This window comes from Sciurus carolinensis, chromosome 10 (assembly GCF_902686445.1).
Source record: "Sciurus carolinensis chromosome 10, mSciCar1.2, whole genome shotgun sequence".
Lineage (NCBI taxonomy): Eukaryota > Metazoa > Chordata > Mammalia > Rodentia > Sciuridae > Sciurus > Sciurus carolinensis.
The window spans coordinates 72739704-72760477 of record NC_062222.1 but is presented as its reverse complement, the minus strand read 5'-3'; the positions used below and the strand labels follow the sequence as shown (position 1 = coordinate 72760477).

At 35.3% G+C, this 20774-nt stretch overlaps 2 protein-coding genes across 9 annotated transcripts in view; one reads left to right on the top strand and one right to left on the bottom strand.

Moving 5' to 3' along the window:
* Helq (helicase, POLQ like) overlaps positions 1–15143 on the bottom strand; it is a 48667-nt gene extending 33524 nt beyond the window's left edge. For 4 of the 8 annotated variants that reach the window (XM_047567335.1, XM_047567338.1, XM_047567340.1 and 1 more), the window contains exons 1-8: positions 14779–15143; positions 12580–13294; positions 9600–9778; positions 8857–9057; positions 8349–8421; positions 4792–4889; positions 3183–3281; positions 827–972 (exon numbers count right to left, since the gene is read on the bottom strand). In XM_047567335.1, coding sequence (XP_047423291.1) covers positions 827–972; positions 3183–3281; positions 4792–4889; positions 8349–8421; positions 8857–9057; positions 9600–9778; positions 12580–13294; positions 14779–14964 — 1697 coding nt within the window. In that variant the 5' untranslated portion in view covers positions 14965–15143. Of the gene's footprint in view, positions 1–826; positions 973–3182; positions 3282–4777; positions 4890–5264; positions 5368–8348; positions 8422–8856; positions 9058–9599; positions 9779–12579; positions 13295–14778 lie in introns of those variants that run through there. The other 4 variants (XM_047567336.1, XM_047567342.1, XM_047567343.1 and 1 more) reach the window with 4 other exon arrangements.
* A 178-nt stretch (positions 15144–15321) lies between these two features.
* Positions 15322–20404, top strand: Mrps18c (mitochondrial ribosomal protein S18C). The gene is made up of 6 exons (XM_047566923.1): positions 15322–15465; positions 16686–16741; positions 18086–18169; positions 19364–19421; positions 19975–20034; positions 20116–20404. The coding sequence occupies exons 1-6, from the start codon at positions 15360–15362 to the stop codon at positions 20190–20192; spliced, it is 441 nt and encodes a 146-aa protein (XP_047422879.1). The 5' UTR covers positions 15322–15359; the 3' UTR covers positions 20193–20404.
* Positions 20405–20774: the final 370 nt, after the last annotated feature.

Sequence of the window (20774 nt, the reverse complement as noted above, 5' to 3'; positions counted from 1 at the left end):
TCGATAAAATCAATTCTATAGTAGACCAATCTCTATAGTAGAACGGGGGGAGGGGTAAGTGGGAAGGGTGATTAGATTAGAATTCAGGTTAATAGTCTATGACTAGTGATATACCACTGGCTAAGGGGCCAAAAAGAAGTCTGAAAAAAAAAAAATGATAAAACCACATGAGACAAACGTGTAGAAAAAAACTAAACAACTTGTAAAGTAATTTTATATTTATCTCTATGGGTAAAGCAGAGTGAATGTTAAAAAAAAAATCATAAAATTATAAACCAAGACTTAATTTCTTAATTACTTAGGAAATTAAATTCAAATGTCCAAACTACCTAAGTATGAAGATGACTAAGAAAACAAAGGCAGTGGTATGCAATTAAAGAGAAGGTTAAGCTGAAGATACAATTCATCCCATGATTGTAATGATTAGTTCTTTCACTATCTAAGTCGGTAGTTCTTGACCTTGACTGTATGTTGGACGTGCCTGGGTTCCACTCTCGGAATCTGATTTGTCTAAGAGGTAACCTGTACACTGGGATTTTTAAAATCTCCAAGATGATTTATAGGGTAGCCAATGTTTCCAATCACTGATCTCAGTCTTAAATTGTTAAGCATTAACTTACTTAATTACCCTTAGAATTTTTCCATTTCACATAGAATTTCACAGTTAAATTTTTTTTTTCTTTAAGGTCAATTCCCTCAAAATTTAGTATAACAACTTAATAGTGTTCTGCAAGAAATAGTCAGTGCTTACTCAATAAACATAACACAGCCTGTAATTCATGAAGAAAATAAAACAAAACAGGATGTTTTAAAAAGATTAACATACTTGCTTAAAAATTTGCATATCATTTCTGCTACATTTTCACAGTTCTTCTTACTGGGACAAAAAACTAAGCAGGAATAATTGGGAATAACTTCTGTCACCAACGCTACCAAATGATCAGGATCCATCTTTTTTAAGGTATCAGAATACTGCAAAACAATAAGATGGAGAAACCATGAAAGCTTGTTTTAACCCGTGTGTTTAAAACCTAAATAAATCATCCATAATTCTGAATTTCTCATTAATTAATCTGATCATTTCAGAGAAGATGAAATCTATGTAAGACATCAAAAATTCACTTTTAGGTTATCTGTTAAAGATTTGCTTATTGGGCATATTTAGTTCAAAAACCAGGATTTAAAGATATGAATTAAATCAAGAAGTGAAAATGATGAATGTTATTAATAATCCTACTACATACCTATCTCCACCAAAGCAGAACAAGAGTCCAGAAACAGAAACACAGATTGATCCTAATAACAGTTAAAGGACTGCATAAGATTTATCCTTTACAATTACAAATATTTTTTAAAAACACAGGTTCAATAACACTAAAGGACAGACTTTCAAAAATAAAAAAAATTAACACTGAATTAAGACTTTTGTAACATTAAACAGGCATGAGGAACTCAAAGGACATGAAAAGGTAAAGTTATGTAAGATCTCAGTTTATTTTACTTTACTAAAGATAAATGAAGATATAGGTTTAGATATCTTATAGAATTCTAAAACTGCTATAAAATTCCTTTTTCCTCTTTTCAATATTCCTCTTAAAAGTTATAAGACATTAACACAGTAGAAATTAACGTTTTTATACACCAATATCTGAACTACCTGGACCATGAATTATTTTTTTATTGTTACTGCTGAATGAATAAACATTTAGAGAATGAATAAACATTTGGTTCACAGAACTCCAAGGCAAAAAGAAAGACCTAACACTTTTATTAGATCCAAAGAACTTAATAAATACCTACTTGCTCACAACTTAGTAGCCACTTGAATTTAAAAAATATTTACAAGACATACAAGCTATCAACAGTTATATGAAAAAATGTCCAACATCTCTAGTAATAAGAAAAATGCAAATCAAAACTATTCTAAGATTTCATCTCACCCCAATTAGAATGGCTATTATCAAGAATACAAGCAACAAAAGGTGTTGGTGAGGATGTGGAGAAAAAGGTACACTCATACATTGCTGGTGGGGTTGCAAATTGGTGCAGTCACTCTGGAAAGCAGTATGGAGATTACTTAAGAAAACTTGGAATGGAACCACCATTTGACCCAGTTATCCCACACCTTGGCCTGTATCCAAAGGACTTAAAATCAGCATACTACAGCGATACAGGTACATCAATGTTTATGGCAACTCAATTCACAATAGCTAGATTGTGGAACAAAACTAGATGCCCTTCAATAGATGAATGGATAAAGAAACTGTGGTATATATACACAATGGAATATTACCATAAAGAAGAATAAAATTATGGCATTTGCAGGTAAATGAATGGAGTTGGAGAATGTCTAGCTAAGTGAAATAAGCCAAGCCCCAAAATCCAAAGGCCAAATGTTTTCACTGATAAGTGGATGATGATACATAAGGAGGGGGTTTAGGGGAGGAGGTAACAAAAGAATGGAGGAATGTTGGATTGTGTAAAGGGAAATGAGGGGTGGGGAGGGGGCAAGGGGAAGGAAAGATAACAGAATGAGACAAACATCATTACCCTATCCTATGTACATGGTATGATTACACAAACAGTGTGACTCTACATTATGTACAACCAGAGAAATGAAAAGTTGTATGCCATTTGTGTACAACGAATCAAAAAATAAAATTAAAAAAATTTAATTCTTAAATACACACAACTCAATAAAGGGATATGTACAAACTTGGTACTGTCTTTAAAACTTTGGAATGAGATTGGACACAGTCACCTTCTTCTGTTCCAGACTGATTTTCACATGGCATTGACTTACAGAGACTATAAAAACCCCAACTTTAGGGCCCAGGGTCTAGCTCAAGGGTGCAATAGTTGCCTAACATGTGTAAAGTCCTGGGTTGGATCCTCAGCACCACACACACACACACACACACACACACACACACACAGACACACAACCCACACAAACACAACTTCACAAATATGTGGTGTTGCAGAAAGGAATATGAGGTGATATTGTGTTAAAACTGGAACCTAGCTACACTAAATCAGTAGCATCTTGTCCAATATGTCAAATAGCAGTCATTTTTCTCAAAAATTTAAACTGTCTAATGGCATCCATGCAAATCTGTGATGCCCCAGGACACCTGGGCACAAAGTAAGGGAACCTGGGATTTAAAGGTTATCAACATTACCTTATAACTGAGGAGACGTGAAAAAGTCATGCCTTTCTCAGCTTTGCTGTCGACCTCATATATTGTATCATTTATTTTCAGATATTCTTTTAATTCAACCTTGAATTTTAAAAAATTGCAATTAATAACACATGAGTTATTAATTTTCAGAGTTTTAAATTTTGTGAAATATGATATGGAAAGGACAGCTATGCAAAGATTTAAGCTTTTTTAAGATAGCTAAAACATGCTTCAACTTAAAAGTTCTTGCTTTACCACATTTCTTTTTTTCCTCTTTAAATCAACACAGGGATTAATACCCTTGAAGAAAGATTTTAATTAAGTAGTCCAATGTCCAAAAGGAAAACACTTTGGTATTTGTTACAAGAAATACAAAAGAATCACAGTGCTTGCAATTCTTTATCTTCTGTTAAGGAGTTAACTTTTCCCTAATTTCCTGTGTTAGTCATCAGCTTTAATTCCAAATACCACCATATTTTTTTAATTTATTTTTTTTAATTAAAATCTTTTTTTATTTTTACAGACTGCATTTTGAGTCATTGTACACAAATGGGGTGCAATTTTTATTTCTATGATTGTACACAATATAGATTCACACCATTCATGTAATCATAATTTAAGCATTTGTAGACAAAAATAGCTTGTGAGCACATCTCACTTCATTTTTAAAAGAACAGTGTATAATGTGACACATAATACACACATTTCTTTCTTTCTTTTTCTCTCTTTCTTTGTTTCTTTTTTTCCCCTGTGCTGGGGATTGAACCCAGGGACACTTAAACACTGAGTCACATACCCAGCCCTTTTCATTTTGTAAAGTTGTGAGACGGGATCTCATTAAATTATTTAGGGCCTCACTAAGTTGCTGAGGCCGGCCTCGAACTTGTGATCTCCTGCCTCAATCTCTCAAATTGCTGGGATTACAGGCATGCACCACCACGCTCAGCTCAGAAAATAGTTCTAGAAAATATTCAAATTTGGAATGTAAAAATATTGTATTTCAAGTTAAGAACTGATGTTTTTCAAAAATTATTTTCTCAAAGCCTACTGAAGACACAGAACATAGTGCTGCAGACAGACAGAATATGTATAAGCTATTTTCAAATACATATGAAGTACATTTGTTTACTTTCAAAAATGTTGGGAATGCTGTTATTGAGGAGGTTAAATTTAGATGCATGTTAAGTCTTAACTTTTTAAACAAGTATTATAATTACCAAAGCATAGCTACTTGAAAATGTTTTAAGATAAAATTTTTAATGTGCCAATAATTCCAAGCACAACTCACTAAACTGTGGCTGGTTAAAACACTTACTTTAGTGAAATAAGAAGTGAAAAATAGTCTGAAAAAATTCACTCAATAAATGTTCACTCAGACACCATTGGCCAGGCATTATTCCAGGTGCTATGGATACATTAGGGACCCAAGCCAAGATCCCTGACCTCACAGAATTAATATTCTCTATACATAAACTATTAGCATTATACTATGGTGAGTGCAATTATGGCCCTTCACTACTCCACATAATTTTTAAATATACTATATTTACTTTTTTTTCTGATATGAATACATAACAAACCAATACAGTGCAAACCTTAGGGTACATACTGGTCTAAACTGACTGGTATAATATTCTGCTTGAAGGAAGTCTTGTAGGTCTTCTACATTGTTTAATGTTGCACTCATACCAATAATCTGAGTTGTCTCTAAAACAAAAACAAAAAAATCTTAAAGTATTAAGACAAGTACAGCATCTATTATATCATAAAACAATTTAGCAACATTTTATGCTTCAAATACTTTCTGAGTACTATGGGAAATAGGAAGTGAGGAGAAAGAGTAAGAAAACTACACACACAGGTTGAATACCCTTTATCTGAAATGCCTGGTACGAGAATTGTTTCAGATTTTGGATTTTTCAGATTTTGGTATATTTGTATATACATAAAGAAATATCTTGGGGAGGCAGACCAGATTCTAAACAAAAAATTCACTTGTTTCATAAGCATTTTATACATGTAGTTTGAAGGTAATTTTATACAATATTTTAGTGTACCTGCATTTTGACTGTGACCCATCATATGAGGTCTGAAATTTTCCACTTGTGGCATTGTTTTGGCACTCAAAAAGTTTCGGATTGTGAAGCATTTCAGATTTCTGATTTTCAAATTGGGGATGTTCAAACTGTATATGAACAGAGTAATATTTGGCAATCAAAGAATGAAATCTTTCAGGAATCCTGAAATTCTACTTTGAATTTTATAAAATTTCAAATGTGGCAAGTAGGATATTTATTAAGATTTCTAAACAAAAATAATGGTATAAATATATACATGGCCTTCAGTCTGAATCATCTTTATGAGAAGCTACAATATGCTTCTTAGGTAGGGCCATGGACACACGTAGGATACAGGGCTAAATACGTCTGAAACTCTTGCAGCTTGCAAAGTCCTTTAGGTAATCTTGCTATCAGGTTGCCACCCTTTTTCAAATTTTTTAAAAAATACAAATGGCATGAAACTCATGAAGTTCTGACTTCCTAGGAGTATAAAATTGTTGCTTTCTATAGACTTAGCTACTGAATTAAAAACCAAAGAAGCCTTTTTAGCAAATGTTTTTTCATTGCTGCTGTCTTGTTTTGAAGGGATCTTTTAGGATATTATCTGATAAAGGACTAAGTGCTGTTCTTTCCTACTGCATTAAGGTGAACTATGAAGCTGAAGAGGTGAGCAGAAGACCAAATCAAGAAAGGCTGTGCTATGAATTTTGGGATTTATGCAGAAAACAAAAAGAAGCTATTAAAGATGGTTAATAGTAAAATAAACTAATTGCATCTGGGAAAGATAATTGATTCTGCACTAGACAAGACAGGTTTGGTAAGGGAGGGACAGAAGTAGTAGACAACACAGAGAAGCTTGGTGTTTTCTGTAGCAATCTAGGTAAGAAAAGGAGGAAGGCCTGAACTAAAGAGGTAGTAGTAAAAAGGGGCAGAAAGAAGAGAATTTAAAATATATTCAAGAAGTAAACCAGATAGGATTTGGTTGCTCACAGAATATGTAAGAATGAAGATTAGAAGATTTTATTCAACTGAGGTAAGAGGATCACTTTAAGAGGGTCACTTGAGCCTAGGAGTTCAAGGTCACACTGGGCTACAAAGCAAGCCCTGGGTTTAAAAAAAAGAGTCTAAGTTGGCTGGGTAAGAATTCAGACTGAAAAATGAGTTTGAAGGAAAAGAGTTAGGTTCTGTCTAAGCTTTAGTTAGGCTTGATTGTTCACAGAACATTCAAGCAGGAGTGTCCACTAGGCAGCTGATATTACTCAGAAGAGAGGAGTAGTCTGGAAACACAGACTGGGAAATACAGAGTCACTGGCATATAGGCAGTTCTTGAAGTCAGGAACATGGATGACAGTTAGTAGGAACTGTAGGAAACAAGGGAAAAGCCTAAGATGAATTTATGGTAATGCCAGTGTACATAATGAATTAGTTTAGCTATGACACAGAAGAAAAGGAGACACTAAGGGGTTATTTTTATTCAAATATCTATTAAGTATAAGGCACTAGTGATAGACCAAATTATACAACTATAGCAAACATGTCAATCATGTGCCAGGTACTATGCTAGAGGCTTTACAAAGAATAACTTGTGTCATCTTTACAGCAATTCAGTGAGGATGGCTCTACTATTCTCACCCACATTTGATGTGTAAGGAAGCACAGGCACTGTTGATACAACTTGCCCAAGGTCATGTAGAAAAGTGAGCCAAGATTCAAAAAGTCTCTCTTTCTATAGACTTAGACAAAGGCTCATCTCCTGGGTGCTTGTGCTCTGCTATCTTTCAATGCTGAGACATGACCCCACTTACAAAGAGACAGCAGAAAAGTCAAAAGAAAAAGTTTCTGTGCACAAAGAAAAAAAAGAGACAAATGTTGAAATAAAATTAAGATGTTGATTAAATTTGACAATGGGGAATCATTTCCTCTCTTCCTCTACTTTAAGTCCTATAGGATCGGTCACCATTAACACATCATATCTTTTTTTTTTTTTTTAAACCAGGCAGGTTTTACCACTGAGCCCTTTTTATTTATTTGTTTATTTTTTTGAGACAGGATCTTGCTAAGTTGTCCAGGCTGACCTCAAACTTGTAATTCTCTTGTCTCAGCCTTTGAAGTAGTTAGAATTCCAGATATGTCACCACCACACCTGGCTACCATGTCTTTTTATTCACCTGCTCATCATCTGTTCATTTTCATTAAAATATAGGCTTGATGAAGGCATGGATTTGTTCTATTCACTACTGTATTTACAGTAAGTGTTCAATAAATATTTTTTAAAATGAATGATTATGAAGTGCTGCAATCTGCCTAAATACAGCTGCAGTCAAAATTAATTAGGGTGAGCTGAGGGTGTAGCTCAGTGGTGGAGTATGCACTTAGCAAGTGCAAGGCCCTGAGTTCAAACCCCAGCATCCCCATCCACAAAATCTTGAGATTTTATTTTATTTTTATTATTATTATTATTCCATATGTAAGCTAAGAATTACAACACCATATCAATAAATATAGAGATGACATTTAGAATAAATATTTGATGTACATTTAAATTCAATGTTGCAAAATAGTTTCTTAAAGTGACTACTCAAATATACCACTTTATTGAGATGATGATGATGATATTTGTGGTAGCAGCAAACCCTTCCTGAGTGCTATGGTTCATGCACTGAGGAATGCTTTACATGTATCGACTTACAGAATACTCACAATGCTCTCCTCAGGTTGGGGACATTACTATCTCCATTTTTATAGACAAAGAAACACAAAAGCTGAGTGATGTGACTATGCACACAGATTTAATGAGTGTATGGAATAAGAGGTCTTCCTTAATGCTAACTTATCTTCCGAATTCTACTCATTCAACAAAAATTTATATATTTACTTTAAAATAAAAAAAAAAAAAACTAAGGCAGGAAGCTTAAGTATCTTGCTATAGGTTACATAATCTACTGATAGAATTAAGTTATTTATTTATTTTTTTTGTGGTGCTGGGGATCGAACCCAGGGCCTTATGCTTGCAAGGGAAGCACTCTACCGACTGAGCTATCTCCCCAGCCCCAGAATTAAGTTATTTACAAATAGGTTTTTTGATTATAAATCAATAAATACTTACTGCTGGTATAGAGGATTTTTGCTAGGGTCATTTCCAGTGTAGCACCCCGGCTCCCTTCACCAATCATGTGCAACTTTGGGATGAAAAGAAAAGGGGCAGAGAAGTAAATCTTAATACAATGCCCATATAAACCATGAATATATTTGTATAGAATGAATACATAATCCTTGCTTTAAAACTTTTCAAAATTTTGAATATAACTATAGTATATACATATTACTTCACTGGTATTTTAAGTTAATGAGTTCTGGGGGAAACACTGACACATCTGGGATTCATAAATACTATTATAAAACTGTCTATAAACACATATTTGCACTTGAAGAAACACTTGACATAAAAACAAACTTAAGATTATCAAATATGGAATGTCTTCACCTGAATTGTATATATATTAAAATAAATTACTTTTTGTTATATAGGTACTAAGCAGATTCACATAATAATCAGATTAATACAGCATGTTAGTATAATAAAAATGTCAATAAATCAGAAAGTAGTAACCAACCTCATCTACAACCACCATACCCAGACTGTCAATCCTTCCAGTTTCAATCAAGGAGTTCACCAAGCTATGTCCTTTTTCAATGGTGGCAATATATAGTGATTTCTTTTCCCTTCTTTTAATTGGAGGAAAGCGTCCTTTGCTTCCAGCATATTCTTCAACAAAGAAACCTAGTTCTATACCAAAACTTGACAAACCTGAAATCTAGAATATTAGTTAAAATGAACAAAAACAAAACACAAAGAACTCTAATTATTTTGTGCTTGTGAGGATTTAAAAAGAAAAGCTAAAGTAGTATTCAATACCGATCAATGGGAATGGGTCAAATTAGACACACGTAGCTAAGAAACACCATAAAAATAAGGTGTTGATCTTTGCAAAATAAATGCAACATTTAAACCACATAATGAATGTGAAAATAAATTTCAACTGCCTCCTTTGATGTCAAAAAGCATCAGAATAACTCATTTATTTTGATACAATAACTGGTTAGTTTTTGCTTTAGAAATCAGTCTAAATATTAATAAAACACTTATGGTAGAATTCAATCCACAATTAAAAAAAAAAACTAGTACTTGAAGAGATTTAAGGTAAGTACTCTGTGGCTTTTGTATATCCTACAAGTATTACTTCTCCATAACTAAGAAGTACTGCTTTATAGTCTATAAAAGTCATTATATTTATGGTAGTATTTAGACCGTAATGTTACAATATTAGCAAATAACACTAACACTTTATAAACACACCTTTTCTTGGACAATTGCCACATATGGAAGGATCATCAAAACATCCTTCCGCCGGCAAAGCAGTTCTTGTAGCATTAAAATCTCGGCCACAAGGGTTTTTCCACCACTCGTTGGCAAGGAATATATTAAATTTTTTCTTTCTTGAACAGAACTCAGTGTTAAGCAAGTATGTTGCCATTCTGTGGAATTATAGAGGAAAAAAAACAGACATTATCTTCTTTTTTCATATTGTCAATCTAAGAAAGTTTTCCAAGAAGGTAAAAATTAACTTCTTCCACTTGTGGCAATTTTCTCCTAGAAGCAAATACACTTATAATCTATGTTAAACATCAAGAATCCCAAATGTGCAACGTGCACATCCAGTAAGAGTCTAGTTCAGGGCTAGTTAGCAGTGTAAACAACTACTCTACCTCATCACCAGCTGCAGACTTTGTTGTAAGATTCTAATAGGACAGACAGCAACCTGGTGGACAAGGATGTCATTTAGAACATCAGAGGAACAAAAGGGCAGTAAAAGGACCTGTGGGACTTCTAAGCTCTTCCTTTTGTGTTCTGTAAGCAGAGTATGTAAGCTTACCTTCCTCCTTCACCCAAAAGCCATTTTAAAGAGAAATAGAGGGAGGAGGAAAAACACAAAAACAAAAACAAAGCCCTTTGAAATTTTGCACAAACCAATAAAAGCTTCAACTAGTTTTCTTGGGAACCTGAACTTTGCATGGTCTGGAAACTATTTAAACTGACAGAAGTGTCTAAACATATGGAAGGTAAAGATGACTGGTAGTCAATTCCCACAATTTACAAAGACGGGATTTATGAAAACAGATCATATCCAAGATATGATGTGAACACTATTATAACTACTCTGGAATAATCTGACAAGGTAGAGCATTAAAAATCTTCAAAAATATGCATTAATATTTTATCACTAGAAAAACGAATGACACGACATTTCACAACAGGAAGAAATGTGGATGGCCAATAAATATATACAGTATGCTCAACTATAATCTATTAGGTTGACAATGTAACAAATTATCAAAAAGAAAAAAAGTCCCACGCTTGTAAAAATCTAGAGCTGACAGGTATTCTTCTGTATGGTTTGTGAGAGCATTAATGACTAGTCTTTTTGGAAAGTAATCTAGCAGGACAGAAATAAAAGTGCAAGCCAGGTGTGGAGGTGCACAACTATAATCCCAGCGACCTGGAAGCTGAGGAAGAAGAAAGGCAAGTTTGAGGTCAGCCTCAGCAACTTAATGAGGCTCTAAGCAAATTGGTGAGACTTTATCTCAAAATAGAAAAACAAAAAGGGCTGGGGATGTGGCTCAGTGGTGAAGTACCCCTGGGTTCAATTCCTAGTACTAAGGGGAAAAGAAAAGAAAAAATAAAACTTTACATTGCCTCTAATCTAGCAGTATTACTTTTAGGACTCTACATCTACAAAAATGAAAACAAGGGAATATACAGATTACATGCAAGATATTCATCACAGCACTTTTGTAGATAACAAAGTGCCATAGGGAGGGTAGGGCTGAGTGAATTATTCCACAATCATATGATGTAATTCTTTGTGGCTTAAAAATAGGGATCTATAGCCAGGTGTGGTGGTGCATACCTGTAATCCCAGCTACTTGGGAGGCTGAGGTAGGAAGAGCAAAAATTCAAGGCCAACCTGGAAATTTAGCAAGACTGTCTCAAAATAAAATTAAAAAGACTGTGGGTGTAGCTCAGTGATAAAGTGATCATGTGTGAGGTCTTGGTACCAAATAAATAAATAGATAAGTAAAAAAGAAAGGGAAATCCATATATAAACAATCTTTATATATTCAATATACAGTTAAAGGAGATCATAAATGTGTTGAATATGAACCAAAGCATGTATAAATATTTGAAAAGGATTATGCATAGAAGTTGGGCTTGGATATATTGTTTTTAAAAATTAAAAGAATGATTAATAGAATATTACAAAGCTACTAAAAATAGTTATGTCTGAATGACAGTGTTATTCTGGAAGAAGATGCAGATTAAACAAAGAACAAGGTGTTAACAGAAAATCAGAGGAAAAAAGTTAACATCTACTTCAAGGGTAACATAGACCATTAGCTCACAGATGACACAATTTAGAATTTATTACTCCTGTGAACTTTGTTTTCTATAGTCCTGCTTCTCCAACCTAATTGTCTTCTCCCTGAAAACCCACATTTTCACACAGCTTCTAGGATCCTAATAGGAGCTTTAGAAATACTTATAAGTGATGGGTTGATGGACTGATCTCTCGGTATGGCAGCAACTGTCCCTACTTTGTTTAAAATGATGCATCAGAAATAGGAAAGGACCCGGGATTTTTAAAAAACATAAAGAACATTATTATTACTATATTACAATGTTTCTTTTTCACTTAAATCTTAATGCTGCTGCCTTTTAATATGCTTAATTTTAACCAGTGGGATTACTGACTTCTTTCACTCAAGACATAGAAGCCTTCAAAGGAATTTCAACTAAATTTTGGTAGAGAAAACCGAGAACGCTAATGCCAGTTACGAAAACTGCGTACAGGTAGACAATCAAAGAAAAAACAGGAACAGGGTGTCAAAAAAGAATTTAAAGAACGATGTGGTTGATATCTGCGGGTGCTACCAAGAAGTCAGGTAAGATAAGTAAGTACTGGAATTACCACTGAATTCAGACACTGCAATCATCATATCTCAGGCAAGAGTACAGAACCCAGAATTGGAGTGGGCTAAAGAAATACTCAAAGTAAGGAAAAACAAAATAAGTATAAATAACTGGTTCGAGAAACATGAGTGTGAAGGGAAGAGGTTCAAAGTGACAGGAAAGGGATGGAAGGTTGAGACAAATGATACTTTGATTTTTCAAGATGAGAAATATGACCATGGAAGCATTTGCTTCTATTGATTTTCACTAATTTTATGACAATGGAAAATTTTGTTTTTATTCCAAAAAAAAAAAAAAAAAGCATTACCATATAATTTTTCAATTCCTTTGAACTGAACATAAAGGTCTCTCACTTTGCTGGGCAATGAATAAAATGGACCAAGATCATCTGATGAAGACTCAATTGTTTTCTTAGCAACATTAATTTCTTCAGATAGGAGAGTCTCCTTGAGTTGTTTACTCCTAGAAAATATTGGTGTTTGGGCCTTTGCATTTCCGGTCATAGTACTTTTTAGATGATCTTTAATACTTTTTCTCCTACTTGTATCTGAATTATTTCTGACTTTAGAAGAGGATTCATCATTTGGCTGGAGTTGCTTTACGCAATTATGGGGCAATTCTTCACTCACAGTATTGGGAAAGGATGAGCTCCCATTCCTTTCTTTAGTCAACTGATCACCCAAATCATTTGAAGAGTTCTGCAAATTTTCAAAGTATAAAACTTGAGAAGAAGGCAAATCATACAAAACATCAGTTCCAGGTTCAACAGGGACATCTTTATGCTCCCTCAGGTTCTCTGTATGCTCATCAGTTTTGTGTTCAGTAAAGTTGCTTACAGTAGTAACACTGAGTTTGTTTTTTATGCTTTCTGAACAAAAATCTTCAGTGGCAAAGTCCATAGCATGTTTCCTTTGTTCAGAAAGTAGTATGTATTTCTGTTCCAAATCATTGACTTGCGCTAAAAAGGAGTTTTCAGTAAAGCTATCATAGTCACCAAACATGTCCTCTTCGCTGTCATTATGCTGGAAAGAAAATAAAAATACTTACAGGCAATTCCAGATTCATGAATAACAGAAGTTTCACTAGAGGAAAAAAGAAAACAAGGTGGGGTGGGGGTGGGAGAATCTCATGAAAATCAAAGGGAGATTAATAGAGGAAAGGGACTAAGGTATGGGAAGTAAAGAGGGAAGGTGAAAGTGCTGGGAAGTGATATTGGACAAATCAGATTTGGCCAATACATTGTGTGCATGTACAAATATGCAACAACACAAATCCCATCTTATATACAACTAAAATGCACCAATAAAAAATGTGGAATGGAAAAAAATAAAATAATTACTGGAACTGCAGTTGTAGCTCAGTGGCAGAGTACTTGCCTGTGTGAAACACTGGATTCGATCCTCAGCACCACATAAAAATAAATAAAATAAAGATATTAAAAATATTTTTAAAAACACATTTCTAAAGCAAAGTAAATAATAAAAGCTTCAGTCTAGGGCTGTACCAAGCATATAATTATCTGTAGGTCCTGTAAGTCGCCCTAAGAATAGATATTATTATCACCTTTTACAGATGAAGTAATGGAGGCTCAGAGAGGTGAAGTGACTTGCCTATACAGTGCTCCTGGAGTGTTGTGGAAACAGTGTGCTGCTTCTTTTTTTTTTTTTTTTTTTTTGGTGCTGGGGATTGAACCCGTGGCCTGGCTCTAACACTGTAACATCCCTAACCCCCGGGATTCTAATGCTTAAACCTGTGCTAAATCCTTAAATGACAGCAAGATTGACAGACATCTATTGAGATAGTGGTTCACTAGAAGCGTCTGAGAATTGCATTTCTCCCTTCCTATCCCCTGCTCTGAGACAGTGACTGGCCTATAAAAAAAGTTGTACCGCTATATATTACAGAGGAATTCTGTTCAATTTGGAATTGAGACGGAGGGCGTGCACATTGACTTGGGGAGGTCTATTAAACAGAAGAGAAATAAACTTTGAGGCAGCAAGAGTGTAGTGACACAGAATTTGAAGTCAGAACGTAGTTTCTGAATTTCTCAGGGTTTGATTACTGTTGTAAAATCTAGATAATGTAGCTTGTTTAACAAAGCGTAAGGGTCTTCAATAAACAGATTTTATTAGTAAAGTAGGGGCAGTAGTAATTTCGAAGTATGGGTTTGCGTCTCAGTTATGTCACTTAGTTGCTGGATGTTAAATTTTTGTATCTACATTTCACATCCATATAGAAGCGGGGAAACAAGGCAATACCTCGTAAGTGACAGCAGCAGTAACAAAGATAGGTGAGAGAGGCAAATGAAGGCTCTTTCATCTGACTGGTTAATTGTTTGCACTTGGGAAGAAACTGCCACAATTTGGCAGTTTCACATCTTCTGTATCTGGTTTCCCACCCCTTTCGGTGGGCAAGCGAAGGAGGAAGCCCAGGTTTGTATGAGCGCCCCAAAGTTGGTTAGTAGGACAAGGCCCTTGGGGGAATTTGAGAGCGGATGGGGCTGTACCTCCACGGGTTGCAGGCCCACGGTTTTCCGCCGCCGGCTCCCAGCTTCCACCTCCTCCTCCTCTTCCTGCTCATCGCCAGTCTTGAGCGGCGCCACCGTGGGGAAGGCAAAAATGCTCCCTAGGCTAGGACGGTTCCTTTTGCGCACAGACACCCGCCGGCGGATGCGGGAACCACCTTCATCCATGACTGGGACCGAAAACGCTGCCCGACTTGGTCCCCAGTGACTCTGCCGCCAACTTCCGAAGGCGGGCTGGGCGGAGGTGGCAACAGGGAGAAAGTGCTCGAGTCTCCATCCACCTTTTGTAAAGACCTCAAGCTAATTCCCAGGGCTCCCGGACCGGAAGCTGTAGGACCAGCATAGGTGTTCGCTCTCTCCGTCCAATCACAAATGTCACTTGATTTTTGGCGCGGAGAGAGCGGGAATCAAAACCTGCTGCGCAGGCGCATTGAAAACCCCAACTGGGGCGTGTCTTCAGCGTTCGCCTGCGGAACCTTTGAATGAAGTCCTCGAGCCCACAGGGGAAGATTACCGGAAGGGACCTATTTGGGAGATTTGGAAAAAGGAAAGGAAGAGGAATAATGGGAACCATGGCAGCTGTGATTGCTTCTTGTGGTAGTTTAGGGAAGAAGTTGACACCCTGCATAACGGCTGCTGTCTGCCTCCCAAATCCCGGAAATCGCTCGGGTAAAGTCTCCATTGTAGAACTGCAGCCATTGCTTTGGCCCTGATGGTCGGTGGAGTCATTACTGTTAGCAAAAGGACGCTGATTTCTAGGTGATAAAGTTTCTCCAAAGTGGGTGGGAACGGCCACGACTGCTGTTTTAGAACTCACGGGGCCGTGAGATGTTAAATCAACGTCTTAAAAAATATTAAACGTAAAAGGAAAGTGATGGGTGGAATAATTTTGTAAGAAGGGTGCCGGGCTGGTGGTGCATCCTGTAATCACAGTTACTCAGGGAGCTGAGGCCATAAGATCACAAGTCCAAGGTCAGTCTCCGCAACTTAGAGAATTAAAAAAAAAAAAAAAAAAAAAAAAAAAAAAAAAAAAAAGCGGGAATCTTGGGGATCTAACTCAGTGTGGGAGAGGGCCCCTGGGTTCAATCCCCTGTACCGAGGGGAGGGGCGGGGGAAGTCAAGGGCCTGCCTAAGACTTTACGTATAAACTTGATGAGCAAGGAACTTTTCCACAGTCACCCAACAACGAAATTTAGATGTCTAAGGTCCAAGATCAGAGCGGAATTGTGACATAATCCCTTGAATCTATAATTTCTGCAATTTTACCTTTATTCGTCGCTATCATTACTGTCTGGAAAAAATCCATTACCCATTTTCCCTTTGGTATAATAGTGCCTTTCTGTTGCTTCTGCACGTATTAGTGTTAAAGACTATGGAATAAAAGAGTAAATGTCAGGAAGCAGTGAAAAGTTTTATTGTTGAGAAAATATATGCCCTATCCCCAAAGCCCTGGAAACCCTGGGAATCACGTTTTATGTCTTATTCTGTCCCAAATCTAAAGACTTAACTAGTCATTGTGAGTCTAAAGAATGTAAAATCTTTATTTTATGTTTGTTGATTAATCTTACCTCCTTGATTACCCCCTTGATTAATCTTACCTCCGTAAATATTTTTGTTTGTGTGTGTGGTGTACTGGGGATCAACCCTGGGCCTCCCTCAGGGGAGGCAAGCACCCTGCTACTGAAGTTCTTGTCCAGCCCCTTTTAAATTTTATTTTGCTACAGGGTCTAGGTTGCCTAGACTGGCCTTGAACTTTTGATTCTCCTGCCTCAGGTTCTGGAGTAACTGGAATTATAGGCATACATACTACACTGAGCTAAAACAAAAATCCTTATTAGCTACTTAGCAAACAAAAAGAACTGTTTATTACTGTTTCTGTTTAATTGCAGTGCTCTGGAGAAGGGGTTGTTCACAATACAAGCAGGTAACCGGCAATGAGGACCTGGTAAGAAATTTTTTTCTTTATATTAGTAAGGCATTTGCAAATATGACCAGATTTTTATAACTACTTGGAGTTCAGCTATAGGACATAATCAAATCATTATTACTTGAGTTTGTAACTTATAACTCATTGATTATAGTCACGCAGGTGAGTTTCAAAGTAAGAGAATTCCTAGACTCTATTAAGAAGCATAGCTTCTTGCCATATTTTCTTCCTAGATATTAATATAAGGTTATGTTATTTGGGAATTTCAAAAGGTAGGTTAGGTGAATAGAATAATTGTACATAATTGTCCTACCTTTGTTTCATTTGTCACTTTTGGTAGGCTGCCTTAATAAATGCGGGATCAAAATTAAAGTTTTACTCTAGGACATTAAATAGTTTCCTCTAACCTAGATTTTTATGGGTTTAAAGTACTAACATGGACTTGGGCAGCATAGGTTTTCTTACTACGTGCAAAGTTTATTTGTTTGACACTAATCATCCTATACTTAGCCCTTAGCCCAGTGTTGAGAAGGAACATTGCCTTTATGTGTGAGCTGATTGGATTAATAACATTTGAGAAATGGGGGGGATAAAAAGAAAAAAAAAAAAAAACATTTATCTGTTCTCTGTGTGCATCTATCTTAGTCATCTTATTCACACACCATACTTTAAGAGAATAAAGGAAGTTTACTCCCTTTTTAGGCCATAAACCCCACTGAGACTAATGAAAGATATGGATCCTCTCCACAGAAAAAGACACACTGTCATATTCATTTCAGATTTGGTATACAATTACAGGGAACTGTAACCATTTCTAAATTAAGTACCTCTACACTGAAGACATACATTCTAACTGTAGGAGGAAGGTGTAATGAAGCATCAGAGGCAGTAGTTAAGACAGAGAAGTCAAAAAGGCTAACACTGACTTATATAACAGTCTGGGGCTATAGATAAAGCAACTGACAAATAAGGGGATGAATAAACTATTCAGTGATTATACTAACATAAGAATAGCATGTCATCTATTTTAAGTTTTTCTTAGTTTAAAAAAGTTTACTGAATTTAAAATGTTTAATCATCTATAATTGGAACAAAGCATTTGAGCGTAAAATCACTGTTACCAGGCTTGCATTTTTTTCTCCCATACATTCTTTTCTAAAAAGTTTATACTTTATTCCAGAATTGTCATGAGTTAATTTCTCCTTAGCCAAACTGACACAAGATAAAGTACTTGTGTAAAATATGTACACAGGAAGGAAGGTACTATGTGCTTTTGGATAGATTTAAATATGGTGACTTTAAGATATATTTTTTCAAATTTAAATTACATTATATCATGAAATTTCTCTTTCTTTATCCTAGCCTGTGCCAATGGAAAATCCTTATAAGGAGCCTCTTAAGAAATGTATCTTGTGTGAGAAACGTGTAGATTATAAAAATGTACAGGTGAGATCTGGTTTTACTCTCCAATATGGTACTTGATTTTAGGTTTTTGCCCCTTTGTTATTAATCAATTTTATAGCAGGTTTTATGTAGAGGCAACTGTTTAGTAACTTCATGATTTCAAATCTGGTTATAATTCTGTATGTAAGATATCTTTATTCAATGAAGAGCCCTTGACTTACCCTTATTTACTATTGTTTTAGCTCAGAATTTCTTTTTCTGTGTTCCAAAGGTTTGAACAATATAGCTCACTCTCAGTAAATTAGTAGTGGCAAATTTAGGGGGAGTGAATGGTGCTGGAGTTAAGTGTACTGATGACAATATAAGTTAACTGTCTTTGAGGGAAAAAAAATTATTAGATTACAATATAATAGGAAGATTATGCAACAGTGCGTAAGAATAGTTCCTGGCACCTACAAAGTGTCAAAGTATTTAAATTAATAGAACATAAGTTGTAGAAATTGGCCCAATATGTATATCTCTTGAAGATCTCAGTGCAGTCTGATAATTTATACTCATGAGTATGTAATAGCTTATAATGATAGATGAAATGTTTGGGTAACTTGTTACAAGCAGCATTTTTTTTCTAAATTCATATTTATTGTAAACAAATGGGATATATCTTGTTTCTCTGTTTGTACATGAGGTAGAGGCATACTGTTTTTGTAATCATACATTTACCTAGGGTAATAGTTTTTGATTCATTCTGTTATTTTTTTTTCTTCCCTCCACCCCTCCCACCCCTTTTATCCCTCTATACAATCCCTCCTTCCTCCATACTTGCCCGCCTCCCCCCCCCCATTATGTGCCATCATCCACTTATCAGCGAGATCATTCGTCCTTTAGTTTTTTGAGATTGGCTTATCTCACTTAGCATGATATTCTCCAATTTCATCCATTTTACAAGCAGCATTTTTTTAGGATATCTGTGGTTTGTCAAAACACCTTTAGCATTGAAGGAATATTCTGATTAATCTGTTATTTAGCTGTTTAGACTTTTTGATACACTAGATATTTTCATTATTTAAAAAGATGACTTGTTAATATGACCTCATAATAAATTTGTCTGAAACTTATTAAATCTTTTCATTACTTCAAAGTCATGTATATGGATTTTTTCCTTGAAATTTACTGAAGGTTGAATAACAAATGTTTTAATATATTTTTTTTTCTCTTCACATAAAACTCAAAACACAGCTTCTGTCCCAATTTGTTTCTCCATTTACTGGATGCATTTATGGAAGGCATATAACAGGTATTTATTTTTTAATCGTAGCAATTTAAATGTAGATAGAATTATATCTCTATCTCTGTCACAAGAAAACTGGCAAATTTTCAGGTCCTGTTATAAATCACTATTAGACCAGAGTCTACATTGTTAAGACTAGATTGGATTTAGGTACTTTTTTAGGGAAAGCCTTCTTAGTCCTTTGTTGTCCTTAGGGTTAACTACCTGCTGACCACATAAAAAACTTGGGCATAAAAAAAGCTATTTGGTAGGTTGTGAATTATAGACATTCTACATTAAAACTTGATGATGGCAAACTTTCCAAAGATAGACCAGATTCAGTCTGCCACTTGTTTTTGTAGTTTTATTTACACAGTGCCACATGGTTGCTTTGGAGCTATAATAGCAGAGGAGAGTAGGAGAGTAGTTATGAATGAACACTCTGTGGCCCCAGAGCCTAAGATTATTTATTATTCTGGCCCTTTACAGAAAAAAAAAACTGACCTTTGACTTAAAAGTTGTTATAGTTTGAATACTGGCATTTTTATGAATAAAAAAAGCACTTTCAAAAACTTTATAGGTCTTTGTGGGAAGAAGCAGAAAGAAATTACAAAAGCGATTAAGAGAGCTCAAATAATGGGTAAGTGTGCCTTGAACAACTGAATTAGTCAAAAGTTTGCTCATTATTTTTTGTGAAAAACTTTATAATATCTTTTCACAGGGTTTATGCCAGTTACATACAAGGATCCTGCATATCTCAAAGACCCTAAAGTTTGTAACATCAAATATCGGGAATAAATGATATAAGGTTATCACCAATAAACTTGTTTTATAATAAATTGACCTCTACTGATTCAAACTAACCTTTGGGAGGAAAAGAGTTTCAAGAGTGAGATTAGGAGTGAAGTTTCCCCTCCATGACTGTTCACAGAACAGGTTGCTTATTTAAAATGTTAATATTCATTAAATTGTACGTACCTTGAATAAAAGTGGTCCTGTATTACATCTGGTCCCCAGTAGTTCATTCATATATTAATGAACCACTACTATAGGAATAGGAAATACGGAAGGGATGGCTTATGTTGGAATACTACTTTAGGTCAGATTCTATGTTACAGATGGGATATTAGAGAAATGAGTGCAGCAAACTGGAATACTTATGTAGTGTTTAGATCCCATGGAGTTATAAATGCTTGGAATCATTTTCTAATTAGCAAATTTAAGTGTGCCTGGTTGAGAGAGCAGGTCTTATCTTTGCAGAGATGTACACTGGGCTGTCACAGGACAAGGAATTTATTCCTAGATGAATCTATCCTTAAACTGATATCCTTTACATGAAGGGATGACAGATGCATACATCTATTTTCAGTCATTTTCTCT